At 33.3% G+C, this 25525-nt stretch overlaps 1 protein-coding gene across 1 annotated transcript; it reads right to left on the bottom strand.

Annotated features, from left to right (window-relative positions):
* Positions 1-7258: 7258 nt before the first annotated feature.
* LOC127706780 (uncharacterized) lies at positions 7259-24546 on the bottom strand. The gene is made up of 9 exons (XM_052211465.1): positions 24437-24546; positions 22069-22245; positions 20662-20780; positions 20159-20318; positions 14956-15072; positions 11379-11561; positions 10305-10556; positions 8965-9043; positions 7259-7709 (listed from the first exon to the last, which is right to left on the bottom strand). Exons 1-9 carry the CDS (start codon positions 24513-24515, stop codon positions 7388-7390), a joined length of 1488 nt encoding a protein of 495 aa, XP_052067425.1. The 5' UTR covers positions 24516-24546; the 3' UTR covers positions 7259-7387.
* Between the last annotated feature and the right edge of the window lie 979 nt (positions 24547-25525).

The following is a 25525-nucleotide window of genomic DNA, read 5'->3' as shown; positions in this document are numbered from 1 at the left end:
ACAAGTATCGTTTTAAATTTAGTCTGACAAACATTCCATCACTTAAAAGATATTGCAAATCATTTTAAAGCCTTCTTCGCCACTGTCGCTTCTTCTCTTGTCGCCAAATTACCAACAGCTCCAAAAATATTTGATGTTAAAACCATACTGGTCAAACAATTCTACAGTAAATTTATCAACAATAATAACCAATTAGAATTAACATAACTATGTCAGTCAAGATATTATATAGAAAGAACTTTGCAATTTAAACTCTTTCAAAAGCACTAGAATAGATAGCATTCCTGCAAGATTAACCAAAGACGAAGCAAGCGCTCTGGCAAAACCAATAACTACCTGGTAAATCTATCAATTTCGACTGGGATAGTACTAGAGGAAGTGAAAATCGAAATATTAAAACATATGGGCGGAAAAAGATGTCTTATCGTTTTAGTCCTATCTCACTGGACGGTTACAACTGGTAAATGTAAATGGGACGGAATCTGAACTTCTTAATATTACCTGTGGTGTATCCCAGGGATCGAAGCATTTTAGGCCCTTTTCTTTTTCTATATTACGTCAACGACATTTCTATGAGTATTAATTCCGACCGCAAACTCCTGATTTATGCCAACGACAGCACTATAATATGTTCTCATAAGGAACCAGAAATTATCTCGAGGAAGTTAGGAATGGAATTAGAGTCTTGTAGCAACTGGCTCGTTGACAATAACATAGCTTTACACTTGGGCAAACCAGAACGCATTATCTTTGATCCGAAACGTAAACTGAAGAAAGTAACTCATTTTCAAATACAATGATCATAATATTAAATCACAACCAAAATTAAAATATTTAGGATTAGACATAGACCAAAACTTGTCAGGTGAAAATACAGTTAACTCAAATATCAAAAAGGGCAATTTTAGATTAAAATTTATGTATTGTAAAGCACGCTGTTTGACAACTAAAACCCGCAAAAGTCTTTCTACGGCTCTAATCCAATGTCTTCTTGAGTATCACTGTTCCCTTTGATATGCCGGAGTATAACAAACTTGAATTGCCCAGAACAAAACTGTTTGATTCATAAAAAAAATCTCGGTCAAAGGTCAAGTGCCCGTCAACCGGTTGTTTTTTAAAATATTGAAAATAGTATGAAGCAATTAAGATTAGGACACACATACAAGTTCTGTAACAACAGTTTCTTTTACATTTTGTTTTTCTTTGTTGAAATATTTTTTGTTTTATATAGTGATTAAGATTATAACACAATGTTGACTGCTGTACCCCATTTTTTTTTTACATTTTTACGTCTGTTTGTTTTGTTCACTTATTGTTGTCAATATAATGGAATTGTATGCGACTGTCATACAAGTGAAAGGTTAAGCTAGCTATAAAACATGGTTTAATCCACTATTTTCTACGTAAGGAAATGGCTGTACCAAATCAGGAATATGACAGTTGTTTTCCATTCGTTCGATGTATTTGAGCTTTTGATTTTGCCATTTGATTAAGGACTTTCCGTTTTGAATTTTCCTTGGAGTTCGGTTTTTTTTTTTATTTTACTTTTTATAAAGTCAAAGAACACCACGGATATAACACTAGACCACGCCTTTTAAATTTTGTTGTTCCTAAAGTTAACAGAGTGGACACCACATCTTTTTTCTTTAACACTATTAAAGATTGGAATACGCTGCAAAATAATGAAATCAATTATAAATGACCAGGACGCATTCAAATCTGCAGTAATGCAACACCTAAAAAATAAGTAAATTTGCATCATTATTTGTGACTTAAATTTAATTAATGCCATGACTCCTGATATTATTTTTTTTATCTAAGTGATATACACTTTATAAGGACCCCATTGGAAATAAGCGAAACAGCTTTCATGGGTTATCTTTGGAAGGATATCAACTTGAGAGTGCATTTTAGCATTATCGTATTTGTTTTATTTCATATTTTTAATCACTATGAGTACGCATATTTTTTAAATGTACTTGTATATAGTTGATATCGAACATCATTAAATGTTTTAGAGAAAAGGGATTCTTGAAGTTGACTTATAATGCTGTTCTAAATATATACATTTTTTAAAATTTTACGGTAACATTCGAACATATAAGGTTGTCCGAATTACACAGTTATGGTTCGTAATATGATAAATTATTCATTACAGTTGCAAATCGCACATGGAGATAAAGAGATGGGGGATCAAGACATAAATTCCACTCTTTACCAAATAATAAAATATCCAATTCAATTCTTAGTCGCCAAAAAAGATTTATAAATAGAAGAATACACTTATCAAGTATACCAAGCTTATAATTTATTGCGTCAAAAGCGCATTTCGTCCACATTAGACCCATCAGTGGTGCACAAATTAAACCAGTTAGAAGGCCGAATCAAATATGATGTTGAAGAGCTCTGATAACAAAAATCCAAATTATGGCTTAGGCCATCTCATAGTGGGCTATCTATCCCTGGGGATATGAAATCTAAGTGTTTTGAATAATTCACCATTAAATAATCAGTAAATTTACAGAAATAGAACGTATTGATGATATTTCATGTCAACATATAAGTACTGACCACTAGAGTATTATTGGCGTAACATTTTATATTGATATATAAAAAGAAGATAAATGTTTATATGACAGATATGTGAGACATTTATTTGTCTTTTTAGGAGACGTGCTTTCATCTTTCAATTTATCATTACAAACATAACAATTTTAAGGAAGTAATAGTATGTTTTCTATGCATTTCAGTACAAATGCGATAGTTATACAATATACCTTATAAACTTCGACTTATTTTACAGGGTAGGAAATAACGTATTACGGAGCCCTGCTGGTCTGATACAGGTAAAGAGTTGTTGTTTTTAAAGTAAAGAGCTGAAAATGTAAAGTTTAAAGTCTAGCGATGAAGATGTAAGGTCTTTTGCTGGAGTCCGGCGCTGACGACGAAAAATCCAGCTTCAGTGCTATATTTTGTAGTATTTCTACAGCGTGGACTTTACATCTTCTCTTCTGTACTTTATATCGTCAGTGCTAGACTTAACATACACAGCGCCGGACTTTCCATTTCCAGAGGTGGACTCTGCATCTCAAGCGCTAGACGTTATATCTCCACGCTCGATTTTCTATCTACAGGAACGCTTGCAAATGTAACTACGGCACACGACTTAACGCGCTATATTTTTTTAAAATATCAACAGCGTAAGAAATCACATTACATGGACTTTATATCTTCAGCGCTAGACGCTACATCTTCTGCGCTAGACTCTAGACTTAACATCTTCAGCGCTAAACGCCTGACTTAACCTCTTCAGCGCTAGACGCTAGACTAAACATCTCCATTGCATTACTTTAAAAATCACAACTCTTTATCTGTATGAGACCAACAGGACTCCGTAGGAAATAGTGTGTATAGAGACAAGAAGTAAAGCTATTATAAAGTGTTTTTACAAATCGATATGAAGTTGGCGAAATGTATGACAAGATCACTCTGAAGTTGGGCATTACGTATCATACATTAAAATCATGATGACTTACCTTCAGAATTAACTGCATAAAAACAGAAAATAGTGAGGCTCCACAAAAAATGCATGGCTGTTTACATCTTTAATCCGCAAACATTGCTCATAAATTACAAAATAATCGATACACATTCGTTGAACTTTCACTACTTGTAATTACTACGGAAGCAATTGAGAAAGTACCACTTTCACATGATACTTTACATATTGACAGTTACATCCGTCTTTTTGTCATCACTTAGATGTACACTCATAAACCTATAAAGTTTACACTAGGCCTATATGTAATTTGCAGGTTATAATGTTTGATAATCATATGCTTAAAACAATGTTCACATGTACTTTTTCTCGTGTCCGGAATAATACATGAGAGATGAATTTTACCTGTAAAAAGATCAAGGTTTAAATTTATAATTTATTCAGAAAACATGTGATTCATGTGGTCTTCGTGTGTACACTTTGCGATTATAGCGAATTTTAGTAGTTATATATAGTTAACTTTATTGTATTACATGCAATTTATTACTCTTACGAATATTCCGACAATGTTTACATAGAAAAGAAATATCTTTAAAGAAAATAAAAAAACTTTTTGATCGAGAAACATTAATTGACCCCCCCCCCCCCCCCCCCAAAAAAAAAACAAAAAAAAAACAACAACAACAGAAAACAAACTAATCAAACAAATAACAACATTAATAAATAAACAGAAACCAAATAAACGGCATTCTTTTCCCCCATTTCCCTTTGTCATATATTTTACAATATTAGAATAAGTGCTATATGAACAGCCAAAAAAATTCCTTAAGACAAAAATATTTAAATATATTAATCTTACAGTTTTTATTTGGATTTTAAAATTCATTTATCCAGTCGATAATAATAGCTTATCATTCTATGTTTCAAATCCTGAGGCATTTGACATTCGACATTCGATATTGTTATCGTATTCAAATACCGCAGATTAGTATTTAAATATTTTGATTTTGATTTAACTTGGTTTGCTCATGCCGAATATCAATTACCTCTAGATTAACAAAGACAATTAAAGATAAAATCCAAGACGTCTAGGGTTAACTTTTGTTTGAGGTATTTGGGATCATTTCCGGTTTTTTGTGGGGTTCTTGTTGTCCATTCTTTTCTTTTCTGTTAGGTTTATGGACACTTGTTTTCTTTTTTCGTTCTACTGTAACATACATATGTACTCGGGAAAGGTATAAGGGATAAAACAAGCGCGAATCTATGGTTTGAGGTAAGGGGAAACGCAAACTGAATAAATTTACTAAGTTTAGCGACATTAGTTTTTTTTATGTTTTTAAAATCTCTCGATTTCAGAGGAGGGGTGCGATTCTTCTCCTGTTAGGCTGAGTTCATTTCTACTCAAAATGTCGGTCACTTATAATTACGAGTCAATATTGGGTCAATATTGGTATTATTCGATTACTTCATCAAATTTATAGCCTCTTTTATACAATTTGGCTATACTCTTTTGTCTTTTTCGGTTCAATTAGGTCTTCAATGGTTGTATTAAGTTATGGATTTTCAAATATTCTGGGAGTCAGGAATATGACAGTTGTTTTTCACTTTTTGATTGATAGAGTTTGATTTTGTTCGTTTTTGATTTGTCTTGGAGTTCGGTATTTTTGTTATACTTTTTGATAACTTAATCATAAAATGAAAGAAAGTAACAGTACTGTAATTTTGAAAGTTATACATAACCTACAGACTTAACCGAGTAATCGAATCAACCGAGTTCGACTCATCAGAGGTAATTATGCATTGATCAAACGGGAATTTTACCGGAACCGAGAAATTACTTCGACTCATCAGAGGTAATTATGCATTGATCAAACGGGAATTTTACCGGAACCGAGAAATTACTTCGACTCATCCGAGTTTTCGACACAACCGAGTTCGACACAACAAGGTTCGACTGTATAATATGAATGTATAAACTTCTCCCTTGTTTTTCCATTCACATAGTACTAGTGATAGTCATCCCCAAGAACAGACCACAAATCGGACAAACTCGCTCACTTATCGGTATATTTCTCAATCTCGCTGTTTCGATGCGGTGTTACATGTATGTTACACACCTCAATTTACGACCCTGCTTTAATTTCAAAAGGTATGTTCCATGGAGAATGATGTATTAAAATGTAAATAAAATTCTCCCTTGAATAGTAGTTTCTGTCAGAAAACCAGTTTGTTAATTGGTCATGGAGACACTACATTACATTATAGATTTTCATAAAAATTCAGATTAAAGTGTTCTAGAATATTATGTATTTCACAAAAGTGACAGTCATTAACATATGTTTTCTATAATTACAACATTTTAAATTATAACCTTAAAGTTCGTTCATCTATACAGTGTACATGACAGCTTGTAATTATTTGTGGCTAATTTGTCCCAAAAACATACCACTTTACAATTAATTTATTATTTGGTTAGTTTAATGTAAACTTAGCGACTATGTACCAAACGGTTTTGATCGTTGTTATGCTCTAATCTTTGTGATGGACGTCTAGACATAACGCATTTCTAGTCATTTATATTAGACGGGAACAAATCTAAAATTTTTTTGCATAGCAAGTAGATACTTAAACATATTTTTTTTAAAAATTACAAATGAATTCGTTCGTCTAGGTTATATGAATATATAACACTAGAACACACCCGCGACATCGCGATTCCGTAACTGAATTAAAGTACCTACGCCTCGGATTTCACTGCTTTCAAAATCTTTCTGTTTAAATCCGTCCTGGTTTTCTTACTACAACCAGAAACTACTTGTATTTTTATTATTAATGTTATTTTCATATGTTTATTATAATATCTGTCACATTATATGCTGTACAATCTCATATGTTAGTTGCTTATATTGTCATATATAATTATAATTGTTAATTTGTAAATGCTCCCTGTGGGACTTTGATTGGAATAATAAAATATTTGATTTGATTTGATTTGTAGATATATTTTTATGGTCAATGATTTCAATTTAGTAGTGTCAATCCCTGTATAATGACGAAGTTCAAGTGTGATTATGATCTGTGAATATAGCAAATCCTAAATACACCGTTTGGTGGTGCGCCTGACAGAGGCGGAACATACAGATTAGGTAACAGGTACTATAGGTATCGATATCGGATTCGACCCGGAACTTGTTAATTATTGGTATAAATATCAATTATGTGGAAAACAAAAGGGCCTGAAATGGTGTAACTTTTAATCAACACCATTGTCCTATTGCTTAGTCTTTAGTTTTCTATGTTGTGTCATCTGTACTATTGTTTGTCTGTTTGTCTTTTTATTTTTGGCCATGGCGTTATCAGTTTGTTTTCGATCTATGAGTTTGACTGTCCCTCTGGTATCTTTCGTCCCTCTTTTAGTTATATATACAGTTGAATTCTTTGATTCGTCGTTTTTTCGTCATGCCTGCTAACAAATTGGACCTCGTTATTTTAGTAGTATAGATACGACAAAATCTTCCTAACAACATACATGTACTTGCCCAGGCACCTCTGCGTGTGACGTCACTTCTCTAAATTAACATAGCTGGAATATGTACTTAGAACACAATTCTGATATGCATGCGCATTTTTTTTTAAATGAAAAAAAAATTGTTTAATGACATAACTTCTAAATTGAAAGGGTAATTAGTTTTATTAGATATTTATAGCTCCTTCTCGCTATCTGTTTCTCTTTTTGTATCCAAATAAAAAACACAAAACTAACAACTTATGAAATAACTATATGATATATGATATACAGTAAACATCTTTTCTTCTTCCTTTCACAAGATATGGATATCATCGAAAACAATTTAATACTACATTTAACTCAGTTTATAAGTCTTTACTTTATGATGTCTCAACAACATCGACTTGATTGTAATCCATGGAACCGCAAATAAACAACTTCTCTCCTATTTCTGATTCGTTTGAAAAATCATAGTTATTTTCTTCCTCAATCCGAACATTCTGCATTGTATCATATGTGCTTCCATCTGGGTGTTCTCTATTACGACGATGGTCCATGTGATCGTATGTGTCATGTGATGTAGACGGCCCTGTTGTTTGATTGGTGCTTTCCTTTCGGATAATTGACCTTTCAACCTTTGCATAAACGACATCTTTTCCAGGCGGTGAATGGTTTTGAGAATTTGCATGAAGGCTCTTCATTCTACAATTAGGTTAACATAAACGTATAATATTGATTTCAGAAAACATGTCACGTGTATAGAAATAAACTTTCACCCAATTGAAAGCCAAGAAAGCCCAAATACGAACATGATTCATTTGGAGGAAAAAAACGAAAAAAGTCCTACACAGTGCATTTTTAAAAAACCTTTTAATTGAGATGAGCCTAACTGAACATCATTTTTGTCACATTAGATATGTAAAACTAAACTTTTTATGCTCTTGTAGAAAATACTACAAATGTACTATATGAATTGAAAAATCGAAAAGTATATAAAAGAATAACAATGATTTAACGTGGTACCTAACACTTTGATTAAAATAGATGTGGCTAGCATCCAGGTTTTTTTTTGGTGGAGTTCATGTTGCTCATCCTCTAGATGTCTGTGTAATGTTTGTAGTCCGATGAATGTCTGTTCGTTTTTTCATTAGATTATGGTATTGTCTGTTCCTCTGCGATCGAGTGTTTTATTGCTCTCTTGGTGATTTGTCTCCCCTTTATTTTTTGTATATGAAACGGAATCTCCTCTATTGGTTGATCATTACCGTGTTGCGGCTTCTCCACTAATACTTTTGACTTTTTCATTAAGCATATTCATTTTTACTATATCTGAAATAATTGTCCGTTGTGTCTAATTGCTGGTCACAACACTTAGTACTTGATTTTAGAACGGCACGAAGGATATAGTATGCGAATTTCTTAACCCAACGAATCAGTTTGTGTAACTTGTTTGCAGTTCGTTCAATAAACTTGTGTTCACTTCCATATACATATATATATATATATGACTTTATTAGCACTACTCTTATGAGTACATGTACTCATAAACACAATCTAGTCCTCTCTTCCTCGAATGTGACCTACCGAATCAGACTTATCACCGAGTTTGTACTTACATTAGCCCAACGACGGGTGCCACTAGTAGGGCAGAATCTGCTTACCCTTCCGGACCATCTGAGATCACTCCCGGTTTTTGGCAGGGTTCTTGTTGCTCAATCTTCAGTTTTCTATGTTGTGTTTTGTGTATTGTTGTTTGTCTTTTCGTAGTTTTTCGTTTTATGCCATGACAATGTCAGTTTGTTTTCGGCTTATTACTTTGAATATCCCTTTGGTGTCTTTCACCTCTCTTTTATGAGCTTGGATTTAAATACTTAATATTTGACTTTGAATATACAGTAGAGTTGTTTACTAATACCATATGGATACTATTTTATGTAGGAGTTTATATTATACAAACCTTATGCACACAATAACTATTGCAAGAACCACTAGAAATGTAAGACTTACTACAGCTATCAATCCAATACGAACCAAATCTGCAAGATAATTTCATAATGATCAAGACTAAACTTATTTTCTATGGGGGGGATGTAGATAATATGTATATTTCTTATGATTTTATTGTTGTGTTATGGTTGTTTTCTATAAATTTTATTTTTTTTATATAAATTTTCTAAAACTTAATAAAAACAACAATTTATGAATTTCATGCGTTTGAAGCGTTTTTCTTGATTTACTTTCATTCAGGAACGCTCATAGCCGAATATTTGAAGGCCAAAGATGGATTAGATGATGATCATGAATGGCTGCTTAACGTCCAGCGGCAAATTAATATGCATACTCAGGACGAGAACATGTTAATGTACTATGAATATTAACCCTGCTTTGTACTAGTCCGACACGCTGATCCGGATTTTTAACGTGCTAGTTCACAAGTTAACAGTCTGCAGGAAGACATGTCACCTTACCCGGACACATTATTCTGACTCCGAACCGACCAGTCTTTGCTCTTACTCCTAAATGCCGCGTGCTTAGCGGAGTAGCAGCAAATCCGAATTTTTAAATTCTTTGGTTTGACCCGGCCGAGGTACGAACCCACGACCACCTCCACATGAGGCAAACTCGCTACCACGATACCACCGAGGCGGTTAAGATGGATTAGAACCGACACAGTTAAAGAGCTATATGACAACATGGACCTAAAATAGCCATATCCGTTTAAGGTCAACATTGTCTAAGGGAACTGTTCATTTTCTTTTCTTCAAATATACGTAAGTTGACACATACATAGCTACTGTAAAGTATGTAGCCATTAAATTAAACCCACGAAGAACCTTGACTCAGTCTGTGCAATGATTCTCCCAGTATAACGCAAATAAAATTAGATATTAAATACTTTACAGACAGGATTAATAATACGTTTAAAGCTTGTCTATCTCCAAGCATTTGACTTAATTTTTACAAAAAAATGAACATAAAGGAAGGTATGGATGGGGTCCTTCATTTCTGTATATTCTTAAACTTTTAGGTCTTTTTTTCTCTATTCTTCAAGTTATATTCTCTATTCTTTATATTTTTTTTCTCGTTATTCTTCATTCTTTAAATTTTTTGCTTATTATTATCTATAATTCTTTATTTCTTCTCTATTCTTTATTTGTTTGGTGTATATTTTCTATTCTTTATATTTTTGGCCCATTTGTCTGTAGATTTGGACCATTGTTCAAGTCGCATATGGTTCGCAATAAACACTTGTTACATTTCATGCTGTTGTAGTATCATAACAAGAATAAAACTTACTTTTAGTCAAAGCCTGACCAGCAGTTACTCCATATTGATCTTTTGATATCATTTTATTTCCATTCTGTTCACTCTTAGGGACCCCTGTTGGAGCTTGGAAAGTTAAAATTTCTCTTTCAGTTGTACTGTCCTGTGGACTATATGATGGAGTTATGCACAGACCAGGCAGTTTTTCCTGACAACTGATGGGCAATCTTTCAAGATAGCCATTGTGTTGAACTCTTGCAGCGACGCAGTATTCAGGGTTTGTAACTAAATAAAGCAAATTAAACGTTGTATTCAATCTCAGAAATTGCTACAAAATTGTATAGAAAACAAAAATTGGAAAAAAGATTAAAATAAAAGGTAAAATACGAAACATCGTTACTGCTTATTCTTCTAAAATAGAAAAGCAAGGTAAAAAAAAATTATTTTATGTCAGTCTTTGTGTTAAATGTAGTTTTAAACTCGTTTTCCTTAATTTTTTCAAATTTCTTGCTTTTGATTTTTATTTCTGATTAGATCTAGTTGGTCATCAATCATTATTTCTACTATCCCTTTCACAATAATTGCGCCTTGGTATCCTCAAACTAATAGCACTGTGTATAACATTCATGTTATGTTAATTGTTGCAGAATACTCAAGTTCAGGGAAACAATGCGCATGTGCAAGATCGATCGTGATTTTGCGTTATCGACTGATTAGATACGAGATTTGATGAACTGGGGGCATTATCTGTTTATTGATTTATCAGATCGGCATCGGTATTACTGTAATCAGATTATTTATAAAAAGTGATTGACATAATTGACAACAATATAAAGCCATATCCTGAGGTAGTATGGGAGGACAAGATCATTGTTGTATCGTAAATTGTACTAACTGGAGGAGTTCTATGCCGAAAGGATTTGCTTTTCACCGGATACCTGCTGTACCAATTTCAAGACGAAACGCATGGATCATAGCTACAGGTAGACAATTAGGAAAGAAAAATGGAGAATTGACAGTGACAGAACATACTAAAGTCTGTGGTGCTCATTTGATATGAAGTTTTCTGTAACTAATGATTTGTATGCTTTGAATCTTGTAACTTACGTTTTTCTTGAATCCACCTTCTCGTATTAGATAACCAATATGTTCCTTTGACTGTAACACGAGAGTTATCGGGCAACATACTGTAACGGGCTAACATGTATGAGTCAGGACACGTCTGGAAAGAACTAATCCATGACAAGTGTCTATAGGACCGTGGATAGAAGTCATTGTAATAGACGCTGTCTGTTAAAAAATCAATAAGCCTTCACAAATGGCATGCATGGATATTATTCTAACATTTTCTGTTAGATTTTTTTTCTATTTTATTACTATATGATTTATTGTCGTCATCGAGAGTCATGTATTTTAGGTATGATTGTTGAACATGGTGATTAAAGATGTAGATCAATTCATTAATCCTACTTTACAATAATTATACATGATTGTAGTCATTTATTTCGCAAGTCTATCGACAATAACGCTAGGAACCAAAATAAAATGACTGAGCATCAAGTTATCTGACATTTTCTGTCATAGAACAGTGGCGAAAAACGAATAAGCTAAGCACAGTTTAATACAATTGTTTCAACGAAAGTTCAGGGTTTAAGTTGCTAATGACTTGGATGCACGACGCATTAAAGACTGTAAGACTAAGTATCTGAATCAGTCAAATATATCACTTATTTTTGTTTAAATTCGACTTATTTCTGTTGATTGCACAGTCATTATTTTGATTCCTAATCACAATTTACAGATAAGCCAACCCTAGCAAGGATAAGCGCCAATAACGGAGCAGGAACTACTAACCCTTCTAAAGCACACCCGATGTTTTAAATATGGTTTATATTGTTCGATGATTGGTTTTCTTTTTATTGTTTTATCGTATAAAAGTGAGGAGATGTGGTATGATTCCAAGAAAACAACTATATATCCACCAGAGTCAAAATGGAGTGGTAGTAAGCTATCGTACAGTTGTATTGGGTCTCGATCAGCTGTATTGGACCTCGGCTACGCCTCGACCCAATACGACTGTACATGAACATAATACAGGATTACTTTTTTTTAATACAATCGAAGGTATATCAACAATTTACATTATGAATTTAAAAAACATATTAACAGAAATACAATTTTTCGAAATATGGCGATCATAGAAAAACTACTGGTTTCAGAATACAACAGAGCTGCATTGACCAGATTTAAACTGCGCCATTTATGTAATCATACATAAATTCAGGCGAAAGATACCAAAGGGACTTTTAAACGCATAAGTCGAAAATAAGCTGACAACGCCATGGCATAAAGAAAAAAAGACAAAACACAAACAATAAAATACAAAACACAACATAGAAAACTAAAAACTGAGTAACACGAACCCCACTCAGGTGCTCCTGAAGGGTAAGCAGATCCTGCTCCACATGTGGCATCTGTCGTGCTGCTCATGTAAGTACAAACCCGGTGATAAGTCTAATTCGGTAGGTCACATTCGGGGAAATAAAGGACGGGATTTTGGTTACGACAATTGGGACATATCTGTCGTTATCTGCGAAACAGATATTCCATAACGGTCAACCAACTTGTGATGGCGTCCGGAAAAATTTCGAAGGAATGAAGTTATAAAACCAGGTTTAATCCACTATTTTCTACATAAGGTAATGTCTGTACCAAGTCAGGAATATGACAGTTGTTTTCCATTCGTTTGATGTTTTTGAGCTTTTGATTTTGCCATTTAATAAAGGACTTTCCGTTTTGAATTTTTCTTGGAGTACGGTATTTTTGTTATTTTTCTTTTCACCACTTGGAACTCTTGGTTTAATAGCTACCTTGTGAGCAGCAATCCTTATCAAGGAAATCGTGATAGAAAACGCAAGCCCTGGAATATCGTATCAACTGGGAGATATATACTCCATATGCATGCGCTGCTGGAATGTTGCTACATAGAAATGGAAAGTTCACAATTGGGAAGCAGAAATCATCCCTTTTGTTGTAAAGTTTTGTTCTCAACTAACCCTCATTGTCAATTTCAAGATGTAAGTCAAGATATAAGGCAGACTTAACTGTATCTGTTGTATCCTTTATTTCAAGTTCGTTGGGATAGACGTGTTCAGTAATATAGTTATAATTTTATAGTGTCATAAAACTAAACTACCACTTAACATTATTACAACTATACTTATGACATATTGTTGTTGTTGTTATTGGTTTTGGTAGGCGGCTTAACTTTTCCATAACGGTTGCGTCTACTTTTCCAAATAAATTTCCAAAGATATACTGGTATTTAGTGATTCCTCCTTCCCTGACGAGAAAAAACCACTTCTGTGTCATTGAATGAGAAATCACCCCTTCCTACACCCTTAGTCGCCTATTTAGTTATATACATGTAATATATAATATATGAAGTAAAGATAGAAAAATATGAAAAAATTTTAATACCAGTATATTATTTAAACAATGCAATTGTTTGAATTTGTTTTAAGTACAGTGATTGTCAGCGAAACAATAGTGCAGGGATGTGCATATATATTTACAATATTCTGTGTGTGTGTTTGTCTAACTGACAACCTCTAGTACAAATTTTAGATTTTATCGATTTATTGTCATAGAAAAGGATTTAGCACATGCTTCTATTCTGAAATATATGAGCTTATTGATTGTGTTTGTTTGTTTTTCTTATTTTCTAATAATATGACTGCAATAATTGTAATTGTCAGTTTGTAAAATTCTGAAAGAGATATTGTATTTTCTTTTGTTCTTGTTTTTGACATATACTTTCATAGTATGCTATTGGAAGTTTTCAGAAACCATCTACGATTCAGAAACTATGTTTGATGAACTGATTCTGGTTCTCTGTTTAATAAGAGTAAACGGGGAATACAATGTATCCTAAGTAAATATGACGATGTTGTATATATATGTACAAATTCATTCCATAGTTCTCTCTTTAGTGTTTATTAACCCTGCCAGGGTTTTACATCATTAAGACTGCCCTAGTTTACAAGATATATTTATTTTTGCTCATTAATGAAAGGTCCTCAATCAATACAAAATTTATTAACAAAAATACCGAATTCCAAGGTAAATCATAAAAGGTGGGGGGGGGGGGGGGGGGGGTAAAAAAAAAAAGCCGGACAGAACCAAACACTCGACTATATTAACCAACAGAACAATTGAAAATAAAAACAACTGTCATATTCCTGACTTGGTACAGGTATCTTACGAAGAAAAATTGAACCTGGTTTTATAGCTAGCTAACCCTCTCTAAAAAAGTAAAATAACAAAAATATCGAACTCCAAGGAAAATCCAAAACGGGTAGTCCCTTATCAAATGGCAAAATCAATAGTTCAAACACACCAAACGAATAGAAAACAACTGTCATATTCCTGACTTGGTACAGGCATTTCCTTATGTAGAAAATGGTGGTTAAAACCTGGTTTTATAGCTAGCTAAACCTTTACTTGTGTGACAGTCACATAAAAAAACCCGACAGAAACACAGGAAGTAGTATAAACACTTGGTCAAACTCGATTGTGAAAATTAACAATAACCTACGAAGCACAAAACTGAAAGATACATTTACGTGGAGGGTACTAAGTAAAATATGAAGAATTTGAATGAAATAGTATACATAGTACTTACTACTTAGACAAAGTTGGTAAAGTGGTGTTGAACATTGCAATGCTAGGAAATATGATGAGCTGGGTCTAATGGTAATAGCCATGCAGTTTCCATAACCTATTGATTCTCTGACGTTTGCTTTTCCATGAAATAAATATATATGAAAACGATCACACAACGTACAAAATGTACATGATAATTAAAAAAAAAAAGAAAAAAAAACTCTTGGTATTTCTTTATCTTTAATCCCTACTTAAAAAAATCTTTGCTTACACTGTAATATGCTTTTTATTGTAATTGTATGCAAATTATACCAATTTAAAATTGATTTTGGGCTAGATATAGTTAAGGTCATTTATATTTTCGGATAGAAAACCGTGATGCTTTCGAAGGATGCTTACATTATAATGAACAGTAATTTACATAAAAATGTTCTCATGATATTCCATGTCAACACGAGAGCTTCGACTATTTGGACGGTGAAACCTTCGGTTACGAACCATATCATCAGCAGTAGAAACGACCCAGTGGTTTTAAAACACACAAAAGAGACCAGGCTTATAATTTAGTAAAACAAGCAGTTATTCTATTGTTCATTAATCTAATTTGCGAATAAGAATTTATAAAGCAAAAGAGCTGTGAGTTATATGGAACTATCAAATATTTGCCTTCAGGAACAAATTCCATACGGGGACGAGCATTTAATAAAACAAAAAAATATGTGTGCGTGGCAAAACTGAAAATGAAAAGTCAATCCGCAAAAAGTCCTCCCACCCTCCAGAATATGGACACAGACGTTAAGATATATTTGAAGCAATCACTAACGCTGTTCCGGATTTAGGAAGGCACATATAATAATTAACAATTTGCCTGGATTAAACTAGTGTTATAAACACTAGACCCTTCTTTTTTAAATCTAGACCAACGAAATCAGGGGTTCAAATTAACATTTGGTATAGGAAGGTCCAGGACCTTTGACACTCCAAACTGAAAGGTCCACAACATAAATCCCAGGTCCTACTTTATTTGAAATATTTCATAACTCAGTAAGATACACAATTAATTTTGTTCTTAGGTTAGCTTGTTTAATTATATATATTATCTTTTTTATATTGTTCAATTCGTAACCAAGTATACAATTAAAGTAACAGTTCAAATTCATAGCTGTTTAAGTTCATCAGGTATCGGGTCCGTTTGCGCCCAATACACGTTCGCACCCTACACGTTTGCACCCGGCAACACGTTCGCCCCCTGGGTCCGTTTGCACCCTACACGTTCGCACCCTTTTTTTTTTATTCAAACACCTGCAGATGAATCTTTAGATGTTTTGTAGATGTTTAAATCAAAACATTTTTATTTTCATAAATAAAAATTCGGGAATTTTTAAATGAAATATTGTTTTAAATTGATTTGATGATTAATTGTTATATGTTAATTATGTATGATAACTGTTAACATGGTGTTTACACAGCTAAACTTGGCGTTATTGTTATGTTTTTGAAAATCGTGATTGTTGTTTTAACTATAGCTTTGATGTAAATTTTGCATGTAGACTAGTTAGCATGTATTTAGCTTGGTATGAGTAATAAACTGTTATCACAGAGATATGTCTCGCCTTTTTGTAATTTTGATAATGCAAATGTTGAAATTATAAAATAGCAACACTTTAACATGTAAGTTATGTAAATATTCAAAGTCGATGAACCATGACTGAAGGTACATGGCTAAACAATCTCCATGGAATGAGATGTGCCAATGCTAATACAACTGCATACCAAAAACCATTGACTTATTATAAGTCGTTCCCTTTAAACAAATCTAACCACAAACATTAACTTGTAAACTATGTAAAAGTTTCAAAGTCAATGAACAATGATCAGGGGTAATCTCCATGGTAATGAGATATGCCAATGCTTATACAACTGAACGCCAATTAACATTGACCTACCACTAATGGTTACCCATAAATTGCCCTAATCACAAACTAATACATGTAAACTATGAAAAGTTTCAAAGTCAATAGACCTTGACTGAGGGGGCGGGGCCAAATAATCTCCATGGTAATGAGAAATGCCAATGATTATACAACTGCATACCAAATATCATTGACCTACCACTAGTGGTTCCCCATAAATTGACCTATTCACAAACTAATACATGTAAACTATGAAAAGTTTCAAAGTCAATAGACCTTGACTGAGGGGGTGGGGCCAAATAATCTCCATGGTAATGAGATATGCCAATGCTTATACAACTGCATACCAAATATCATTGACCTACCACTAGTGGTTCCCCATAAGTTGACCTAATCACAAACTAATACATGTAAACTATGAAAAGTTTCAAAGTCAATAGACCTTGACTGAGGAGGCGGGGCCACATAATCTCCATGTTAATGAGAAATGCCAATGATTATACAACTGCATACCAAATATCATTGACCTACCACTAGTGGTTCCCCATGAATTGACCTATTCACAAACTAATACATGTAAACTATGAAAAGTTTCAAAGTCAATAGACCTTGACTGAGGGGGTGGGGCCAAATAATCTCCATGGTAATGAGATATGCCAATGCTTATACAACTGCATACCAAATATCATTGACCTACCACTAGTGGTTCCCCATAAATTGACCTAATCACAAACTAATACATGTAAACTATGAAAAGTTTCAAAGTCAATAGACCTTGACTGAGGAGGCGGGGCCAAATAATCTCCATGGTAATGAGATGGGCCAATGCTAATACAACTGAATACCAAATATCATTGACCTCCCACTAGTGGTTCACCATGAACTAGACCTAATCACAAACTAATACATTGTTGACGCCGCCGACGCCGGAACCAGCATACCTATGTCTCGCTTTTTGACTCCGTCAAGGCGAGACAAAAACAATGAAGATCCAAAATGTTATTGTTGTTGAGTTTAATAGCGGTTTAGTATCTTAACATTAAAAAAAATATTCAACACAAAAAAACTTTTTAGAAAGTCACTTTATTTTGAAACAATGAAGAAACAAAAATTAAAATATAGCAATACACTAACCGAAACACAATTAAAAATTATTCAACACAAAAACCGTTTTTAGAAAGTCACTTCATTTTGAACAAACAAATATTTATAGCAATACACTAACCAAAAAACGATCGAAAAATTATTTAACACAAAACCAATAAAAATGGTGCGAACGGACTCGGGGTGCGAACGTGTAGGGTGCGAACGTGAAAGGGGGCGAACGTGAATGGGAGCAAATGTGTTTTTGGGCGAACGGACCCGGATTCAGTTCATCATATGTTGCACAATTATATTAGTTCCTTTCTTGTTAAAAACTACCAACTAAATATCGAGCATTAATAAAGAAAAAAAATTTTTACATAAAAAAAAGAAAGTGATGAATGCTTAATTTTTATACGACCGCAAAAAATTTTGCGGTCGTATATTGGTATGACGTTGGTGTCGTCTTCGTCTGGCGTCGTCGTCGTCCGAAGACACATTGGTTTTCGCACTCTAACTTTAGTTTAAGTGATTGGATCTCTATGAAATTTTACCATAAGGTTTAATACCACAAAAGGAAGGTTGGGATTGATTTTGGGGGTTATGGTACCAACAGTTAAGGAATTAGGGGCCAACAATAAGCATTTTTGTAACTTCCAGACATATACTTGTGTGTTAGTGTATGGATCTCTCTGATATTGTACCACAAGGTTCCATATCACAAAGGGAATGCTGGGATTGATTTTGGGGGTAATTGCCTCATAACTTTAGGAATTAGGGACCAAAAAGGGGCAAAAAACAAGAATTTTTCTAGTTTCATGACAATGACTTGTGTGTAAGTGTATGGATCTTTCTGAAATTGTACTACAAGGTTCCATATCACAAAGGGAAAGCTGGAATTGAGTTTGGGGTAATTGCCCAAAATGTTTAGGAATTAGGGGCCAAAAAGGGGCACAAAAACAAGCATTTTTCTAGTTTCCAGACAATAACTTGTGTTCAAGTGTATGGATCTCTCTGAAATTGTACTGCAAGGTACCATACCACAAAGGGAAGGCTGGGATTGAGTTTGGAGGTGATGAATCATAAGGGGGTTCAAAAAATTTTTGGGGAGGAATTTCTTTCCCCCTTTTTTTCCTTTTTTTTCTTTAAAATTTAAATTGGTAATTTCTGATTTATATATAAAAGCAAATAATAAGCAAATAATAATGATATGGTTTGAATAAGTAAATTAAAAATTTATAAGTTCTTAGACCACATTCATTCTGTGTCAGAAACCTATGCTGTGTCAAATATTTAATCACAATCCAAATTCAGTGTGTATCAAGCTTGAATGTTGTGTCCATACTTGCCCCAACTATTCAGGGTTCGACCTCTGCGGTCGTATCAAGCTGCGCCCAGCGGAGCATTTTATTCCCTTTGGGATCAGATGTGCCATTCATTAGTCATTAGAATCCGGATTTCATTCATAGCCGGTCCGTTTCCCGACTCCGATCAGTAGTTTGTACAAATATTTCAATGGCGGACGAGAAAATTTACAAAAATAAACGATGTTTGAAACGCTATTTGGAAGGGAATATGACGTTTTTAATGCAATGAATGATTACAAATTTACTTAAGGTAACTTTCATCACTTCTAATGGGTGAACAAACTTATTTTGCCGACAGTTAAAATGGTTGAATGAGCTCTCGAGGGGTATACCATGTCAATAGTAATATGGCTTTGACATGACGATACTGATGGTTAAAAAGGTCGGCAAAGCTATTTTTTATTTTCTTTCAAATCGAAGGTCCGTCGGGTATAGCTAGTAACCAGAACGAAAGTCCGATTGCAATAGTGGAAGGTCACGGACCTCGGACCACCGCTAATTTGAACCCCTGGAAATATCCAGAATGTTCTTTAAAAAAAAATTCAATGAAACCACCTCACTCTATACTACCTATAAAATAAATAACAACAAACACATAGTTTCCAGAAAATAACAGTATGGTAAATTACCCACTTAACTTAATAACGAAGACTTCAAAGAATACAACACAGTATATCAACTTTGCACTTTTTTTTAATTCTGAGTTCCTAATTTGTTGCGAGAACACTAGTCAAAATAATTGAAATATATACATGTAAGTACTTCAACATAATTTACTTGTTGCATATAAAGATCAAAATTTGTATTGTCCTTAATATTTTATTTAGAAGTATTTCTATATATATACATTGTATTTTACCTTTTTGATAAACAGAAAAGAAACTGGAATCTTTCGGAACATCTTGTTTACCACAAAAAGCATCTGGATCTCCCCGACATTTAACCGGGTGTGTATTACATGGGCTTTTAATATATCTAGATGTCCATTTGATAGCTCGTAGGCAAATGCACCTTTGTTGCTGAAACATATGAAATATGGAATGGTAATTGATTCTCAAACGTTTTTTTCATATTTTACACAAACAGATGCGCGTGTGTAAACATTTTCTTGCAGAGGTTCGAGAAAGAAATGAATTCATCTTATATTGTAATTTTAATTGTAATGGTAATAAAACCATGAATGTTTGCCGTTAAAAATGCACTTGATGTTATTTCTTTTTTCTTCAAAATTTTACTCACGATTCTCGTTAATTACATCGTGAAGCTGTTCAAATGCACCGATCTCAGATTAGCATGTTCTGTATTTTTTTGGTACAAAAAACAGGAATGGTCCTTTAAACATATTATAAATATAATTATTACCTGCAAGCCAATAAATGTATATCCTTGACAAGACAGCAAGCACTCGGATAACTGTTTTCCTTCTTCTACTTTTACACTATTTGTTTCCTTTATCCTTTCTTTTTGCAGTTCAAAACAACCTTTTTTAAATTGTAAAAAATAAAATAAATTGTGATTTCGGAGATTTCATCTTTTTGCTTTGTGAAAAGTTCATTCAAGTTTGACATTAACAATTTTTTTCATAGTTTGTCTTTAAAATGCATAATAGTTTTTAAAAATACATGAAAAGCATTTAATAGGTTAGATTTTATTTTTGATTTCCTGTATAACAGTCAGTTAACATTTTGTTTATGTTTCGTTTGTAAATTGCTAAGTAGATCAAATGATTACTGGATAATTGCCATGACCTTTTGAACAAAAATTTATTTTAATATGACGTTTTCTTTCGCTTTGTAAACAAAGACCTGTTCCCATTCCAATAGAACATAGAGGGCGCGTGATTGTCGTCACAATTAAAATTGCAACGCACTGTATTTTGAGCAACGTCGGAGATTAAAATGGACGTTTATGTTGGTGTTGCTTGCTAGGAAATTAAATAAAATCATTCTTAAAGTAAGTGTTCATGTATCTGTTCATTTTTTATATCGTTTTGGCCTCTTCAAACCAATATGGCTGCCTTTCGAACGTGCACTTAGAGGTCCGCTTCGAAGAATAAAAATATAAATCTTCCTATTAGAATTAATATTCTATCATGTCATCCTTTATGCTCATTTTAAGATGGATAGGCGTTAGATTTGTTATAATTTTACAACTGGCTAACGCTCGATATAAAGATATTGCCAAATATAGTACACACCCATGTTAAAATGAGCATAACTAGCTGTCAGTAACTGCGAGTACTCTCAGATTGGTAATTTGTGTCTTTTTTGTTGTTAGGGATGAGGGATGTATAAATACCCTGCCACGTCCGGTTTGTGTTATTGTTTGATGTTTTTGTGTTGATTTTTATAGTTTGTTCTTATGTTGTGTTGTAACACTACTGTCCCAGGTAAGAGGAGGGTTTAGCGCTCACAAACATGTTTAACCCCACCACATTCTGTATGTGCCTGTCCCAAGCCAAGAGCCTGTAGTTCAGTGGTTGTCGTTGGTTCATGTCTATCATATTTGTTTTTCGTGAATTGTTTTGTTGTAAATTAGGCTGGTAGTTTTCTCAATTGAATTGTTTCATATTTTTCATGTCGGGCCTTTTATATCCGACTATACAGTCTGGGTTTTTCTGATTGTTGTAGGCCGTAAAGTTCCCTATAATTGCTTACATCCACTTCATTTGAACTTTGGTGGATAGTTGTCTCATTGGCAATCATACCACATCTCCTTATTTTTATGTAAAACTTGACATACAGAATAATTTTTTAAATTTTGTATTACCTAGATATTCTACCCATGGTAGAAATTTAGCGGTCCCATGTGTCCACATTAGACGAGAAGGCACGGTCAATCCGTTTATCTGTACATGCGTAGACTCAACTTTAAATAGGTTGCAGAGATTCCTTGCTTCAAACCACGTGTAATTTTGACTAGTTAAATACACACGTATAGTTTCATCTGAGAATAGATTTAAACATTTAAAGCATGATAGCTTAACTGAAAAAAGATCAAGTCCAACTTTTACAAAATGACCTTTAGATACAATGTATAAGATATTTCATTTAGCAAATTCAAGAAACAAATGGAGAAAATTAGTTCAATTTTTTTTATGAAATAACAAATTTATAAGTAAGACTTTGATCAGCATTCCAAAGTTATTAATCACCATCAAATCATAATGTGAAATACAAAGTTCACATAATTATGCAATACTTATTTCTATAAAAATGGGGTAAAGCTAATAATTATTTTTTGGATAACTGTCTAGTGTACCTGTATACATTAAATATGAATGCAAAAAGAAAACCTGGGACATAAAATCAGATGGACAGTGACCAAAAAGCATGTCGTTCAAGTGCAGCAGATCAATTAACGGCATAATTAAAACAAACAATACTTCAATAATAGTACAATTTAAAAAAAAATGTTCTCTGTTTTATGAAAGCAAGATTTGGCTATACTTTAGGTACTTTTTTGTTTGATCCGCTATTCAACTTTTGTATTAGATTTGGGATATTCAAATATTTTTGCCTCGAACCTCACTGAAGACACATTAATTGTCGAAATGCGCATCTGGTGCATTACAATTGGCACCGTTTATGTTATTGCAACGTTTGCTAACTTTCAAATCGTGCCTTTTACGCTTTAATATTAACGAATATTGTTCTATATAAATTTCCCATATAATTCGTGCAGACACACAGTATCCATTGGTTCAAATATTATATTGCGACTACTGCAGAGAGGTACAGTCCTTTTATTTCGGCATTAATAAAATTCTTAACCACCCCCAATATCGAACGACTGAAAGAGTATTGCATGTTGTAAACGTAATTGCAACCTTTCCCTCCTTGATTAAAATCAAAATTGTAAAACCTTATTGTCATCAAGAAAAGAAAAATTGTGTAGACAATTTTCAAAGAATGAAATTCTGACAAGGAGTGAAATTCTGACAAGGAATGAGAACGTAACGTGACAAAAGTGAGACAGACATAAGCACACGGCCTACAAATCAAGAACATTACAACGTGACACATTGATAAATGTGCACTTTTGTTGACCATATTCTCGATCTTTAAAAAAAAAATGTTCACTATATGCATACATGGACGTTGAATTGTTGAGAAGACATTGCGTATCTTTCTAGAGCATTTAAGTTCCCCCCAAGTTTTTGCGGGCTCGTGTTCCTCAACCCTTAATTTTCTGTTTTCTGTTTGTGGACTGTAGTTTGTCTTATCGTCCATGATACTGTTCTAAGTTTAGCTCTCAATCGTTTTATGTTTTTGATTTTCCAAACTTTTGTCCACAAATGTTTACTACACCAGAAACTCTCAATATAAGAATAAGAAGATGTGGTTGATTACCAATGAGACAACTCTCCACAAGAGATCAAATGACGCAGAAATAAAAAAAACTATAGGTCACCGTATGGCCTTCAACAATGAGCAAAACCCAAACTGCATAGTCAGTTATAAAATGACAAATGTAAAACAATTCAAACGAGAAAACTAACGGTCTAATCTATGTACAAAATTATGAACGTAAAACAAATATGATACACAGCAACAAACGACAACCACTAAATAACAGGTTCCTGACTTGGGACAGGCACATACAGAATGTGGCGGGGTTAAACTAGTTTGTTGGCGCCAAACCCTCCCATTTACCTGGGACAGTTTCCCGATAAACATATATATTTTAAGTTCTAAATTAAGTTTTATTTAATTTCTAATTTATTGTATAGATGCCAACCTTCTTAAATATCTTTGAAATATTTGCCACTGAACATTAACACCAATGAATCTGATACGCCAATATATTTTGATTTAAATTGATGTTGTTTTTCTCAGAAATATAATATAATAATCTGATTTATTCTATAAATCTCTCAACCATTCATTATCATTTTGAACAAAGTAAAAAAAGATGATGTCCAACAGTTTAACCTAGTAAGACCGTTGACAAATCGCACGTGTATAGCTAAACTCATACAGGTCAGATAGAAAGAAAAAAGAATAACACTTGTATTGACTATAACGATTGCCTGTACGTTTGACAGAAGGTGGCTTTAAAAATACAAAGTTCCATGAAAAAAACCTTTTAAAACAATTGCCATCTGATAAAAATGTAAATAAGAAATAAAACTTACCCCTCAAAGTATTAACTAAACCAATGATAATAGTAACGACGCAGAATGCCAAACCATGCCATGAGTTAACATACACCATAACTCCTAATATGCTGTTACAAGTGCTGTCACCTCATTTATTATTAATTATGTTCAAAATCGGAAGTTAACTCTTATCTAATCAATTTCCTTTGATAGTATTAGTTTATTTATAAGAAAATATACACGTAATTAACTCATGTTTCCTGTATAATTGAGATCTTAAATATTATTTTGTTTAAATTTTAAAATGTTTCTGAATCAGTTATGTATTACATTGCACGATTAAAATCATTTTGCCTATAAATGTAAAAGGAAAAAAAATATCACGAAGGACTGAAAGGAGAGCTGTTAAATACGATGATATAGAAAACAACCACAAAAAAGTAAATGAAAACATTCTTTAATTTAGACAGTCCATGCTGTATGTCAAGATCCAAACCAACCGGCCTAAACAAATTGGAAATGAATTTTATAAAGAATTCACTAATTATGATTTATTGTTTGAATCTTGTTTGCTTAACGTATAGTGACAAATATTTCATGCATATCGAGAACGAGAATAAATAAAAAAAACTGGAACTATAGGTAGGTTCTGCAAATTAGAATAACAAAAACAAAAGCTGGGAATTTCGACTACTAATAAAAAAGGGGCATGACGAAATGCGACGAAATGGGCTCAACGTCCGCGTTGCAACCTGGCATGGCTATGTACATACCTCAGGGCAGAGGCAATCGGACACTCAACTTTAACAGGGCTTTACTGCCGGCCATGTAAGGTCCGTGCTATTTGCTGACAATGAATACTGAAATAATACTAAAAAAAAACACCATTATGACTTGGATCAGTGACACCAGCATGAACTGCGGTTGAATTCAGCTGAGTTTGTTAGTAGCCCATATCAGTAGTATAATGTTTACCAATCTGACTTCTAAAACTTTTAAGTTTACCCGAAGAAAATAAAATACTTGTTCAGGAGTTAATCCTGAGAAACTGTGCGTGTTCTGGCTTTGTTCTGCTTTGATAATGAACTTGTTTTTTTTTCTTTGGAATTGATTAATTTTTATTTC

This window comes from Mytilus californianus, unplaced genomic scaffold, assembly GCF_021869535.1.
Source record: "Mytilus californianus isolate M0D057914Y unplaced genomic scaffold, xbMytCali1.0.p SCAF_6, whole genome shotgun sequence".
NCBI lineage: Eukaryota > Metazoa > Mollusca > Bivalvia > Mytilida > Mytilidae > Mytilus > Mytilus californianus.
Note: the sequence above shows the minus strand (reverse complement) of the source record. Positions and strands in the feature narration are given on the sequence as shown.

Excerpts from the sequence above, each read along its gene's own strand:
- LOC127706780 (XM_052211465.1), bottom strand. The coding sequence starts at position 24,515 with ATGGTGTATGTTAACTCATGGCATGGTTTGGCATTCTGCGTCGTTACT. Across the intron at positions 22,246-24,436 it reads TTTAGTTAATACTTTGAGGG|ATGAAACTATACGTGTGTAT; the intron begins GTAAGTTTTATT and ends ATCTATTCTCAG. Across the intron at positions 7,710-8,964 it reads ATAGTTATTGTGTGCATAAG|AATGAAGAGCCTTCATGCAA; the intron begins GTTTGTATAATA and ends ACCTAATTGTAG.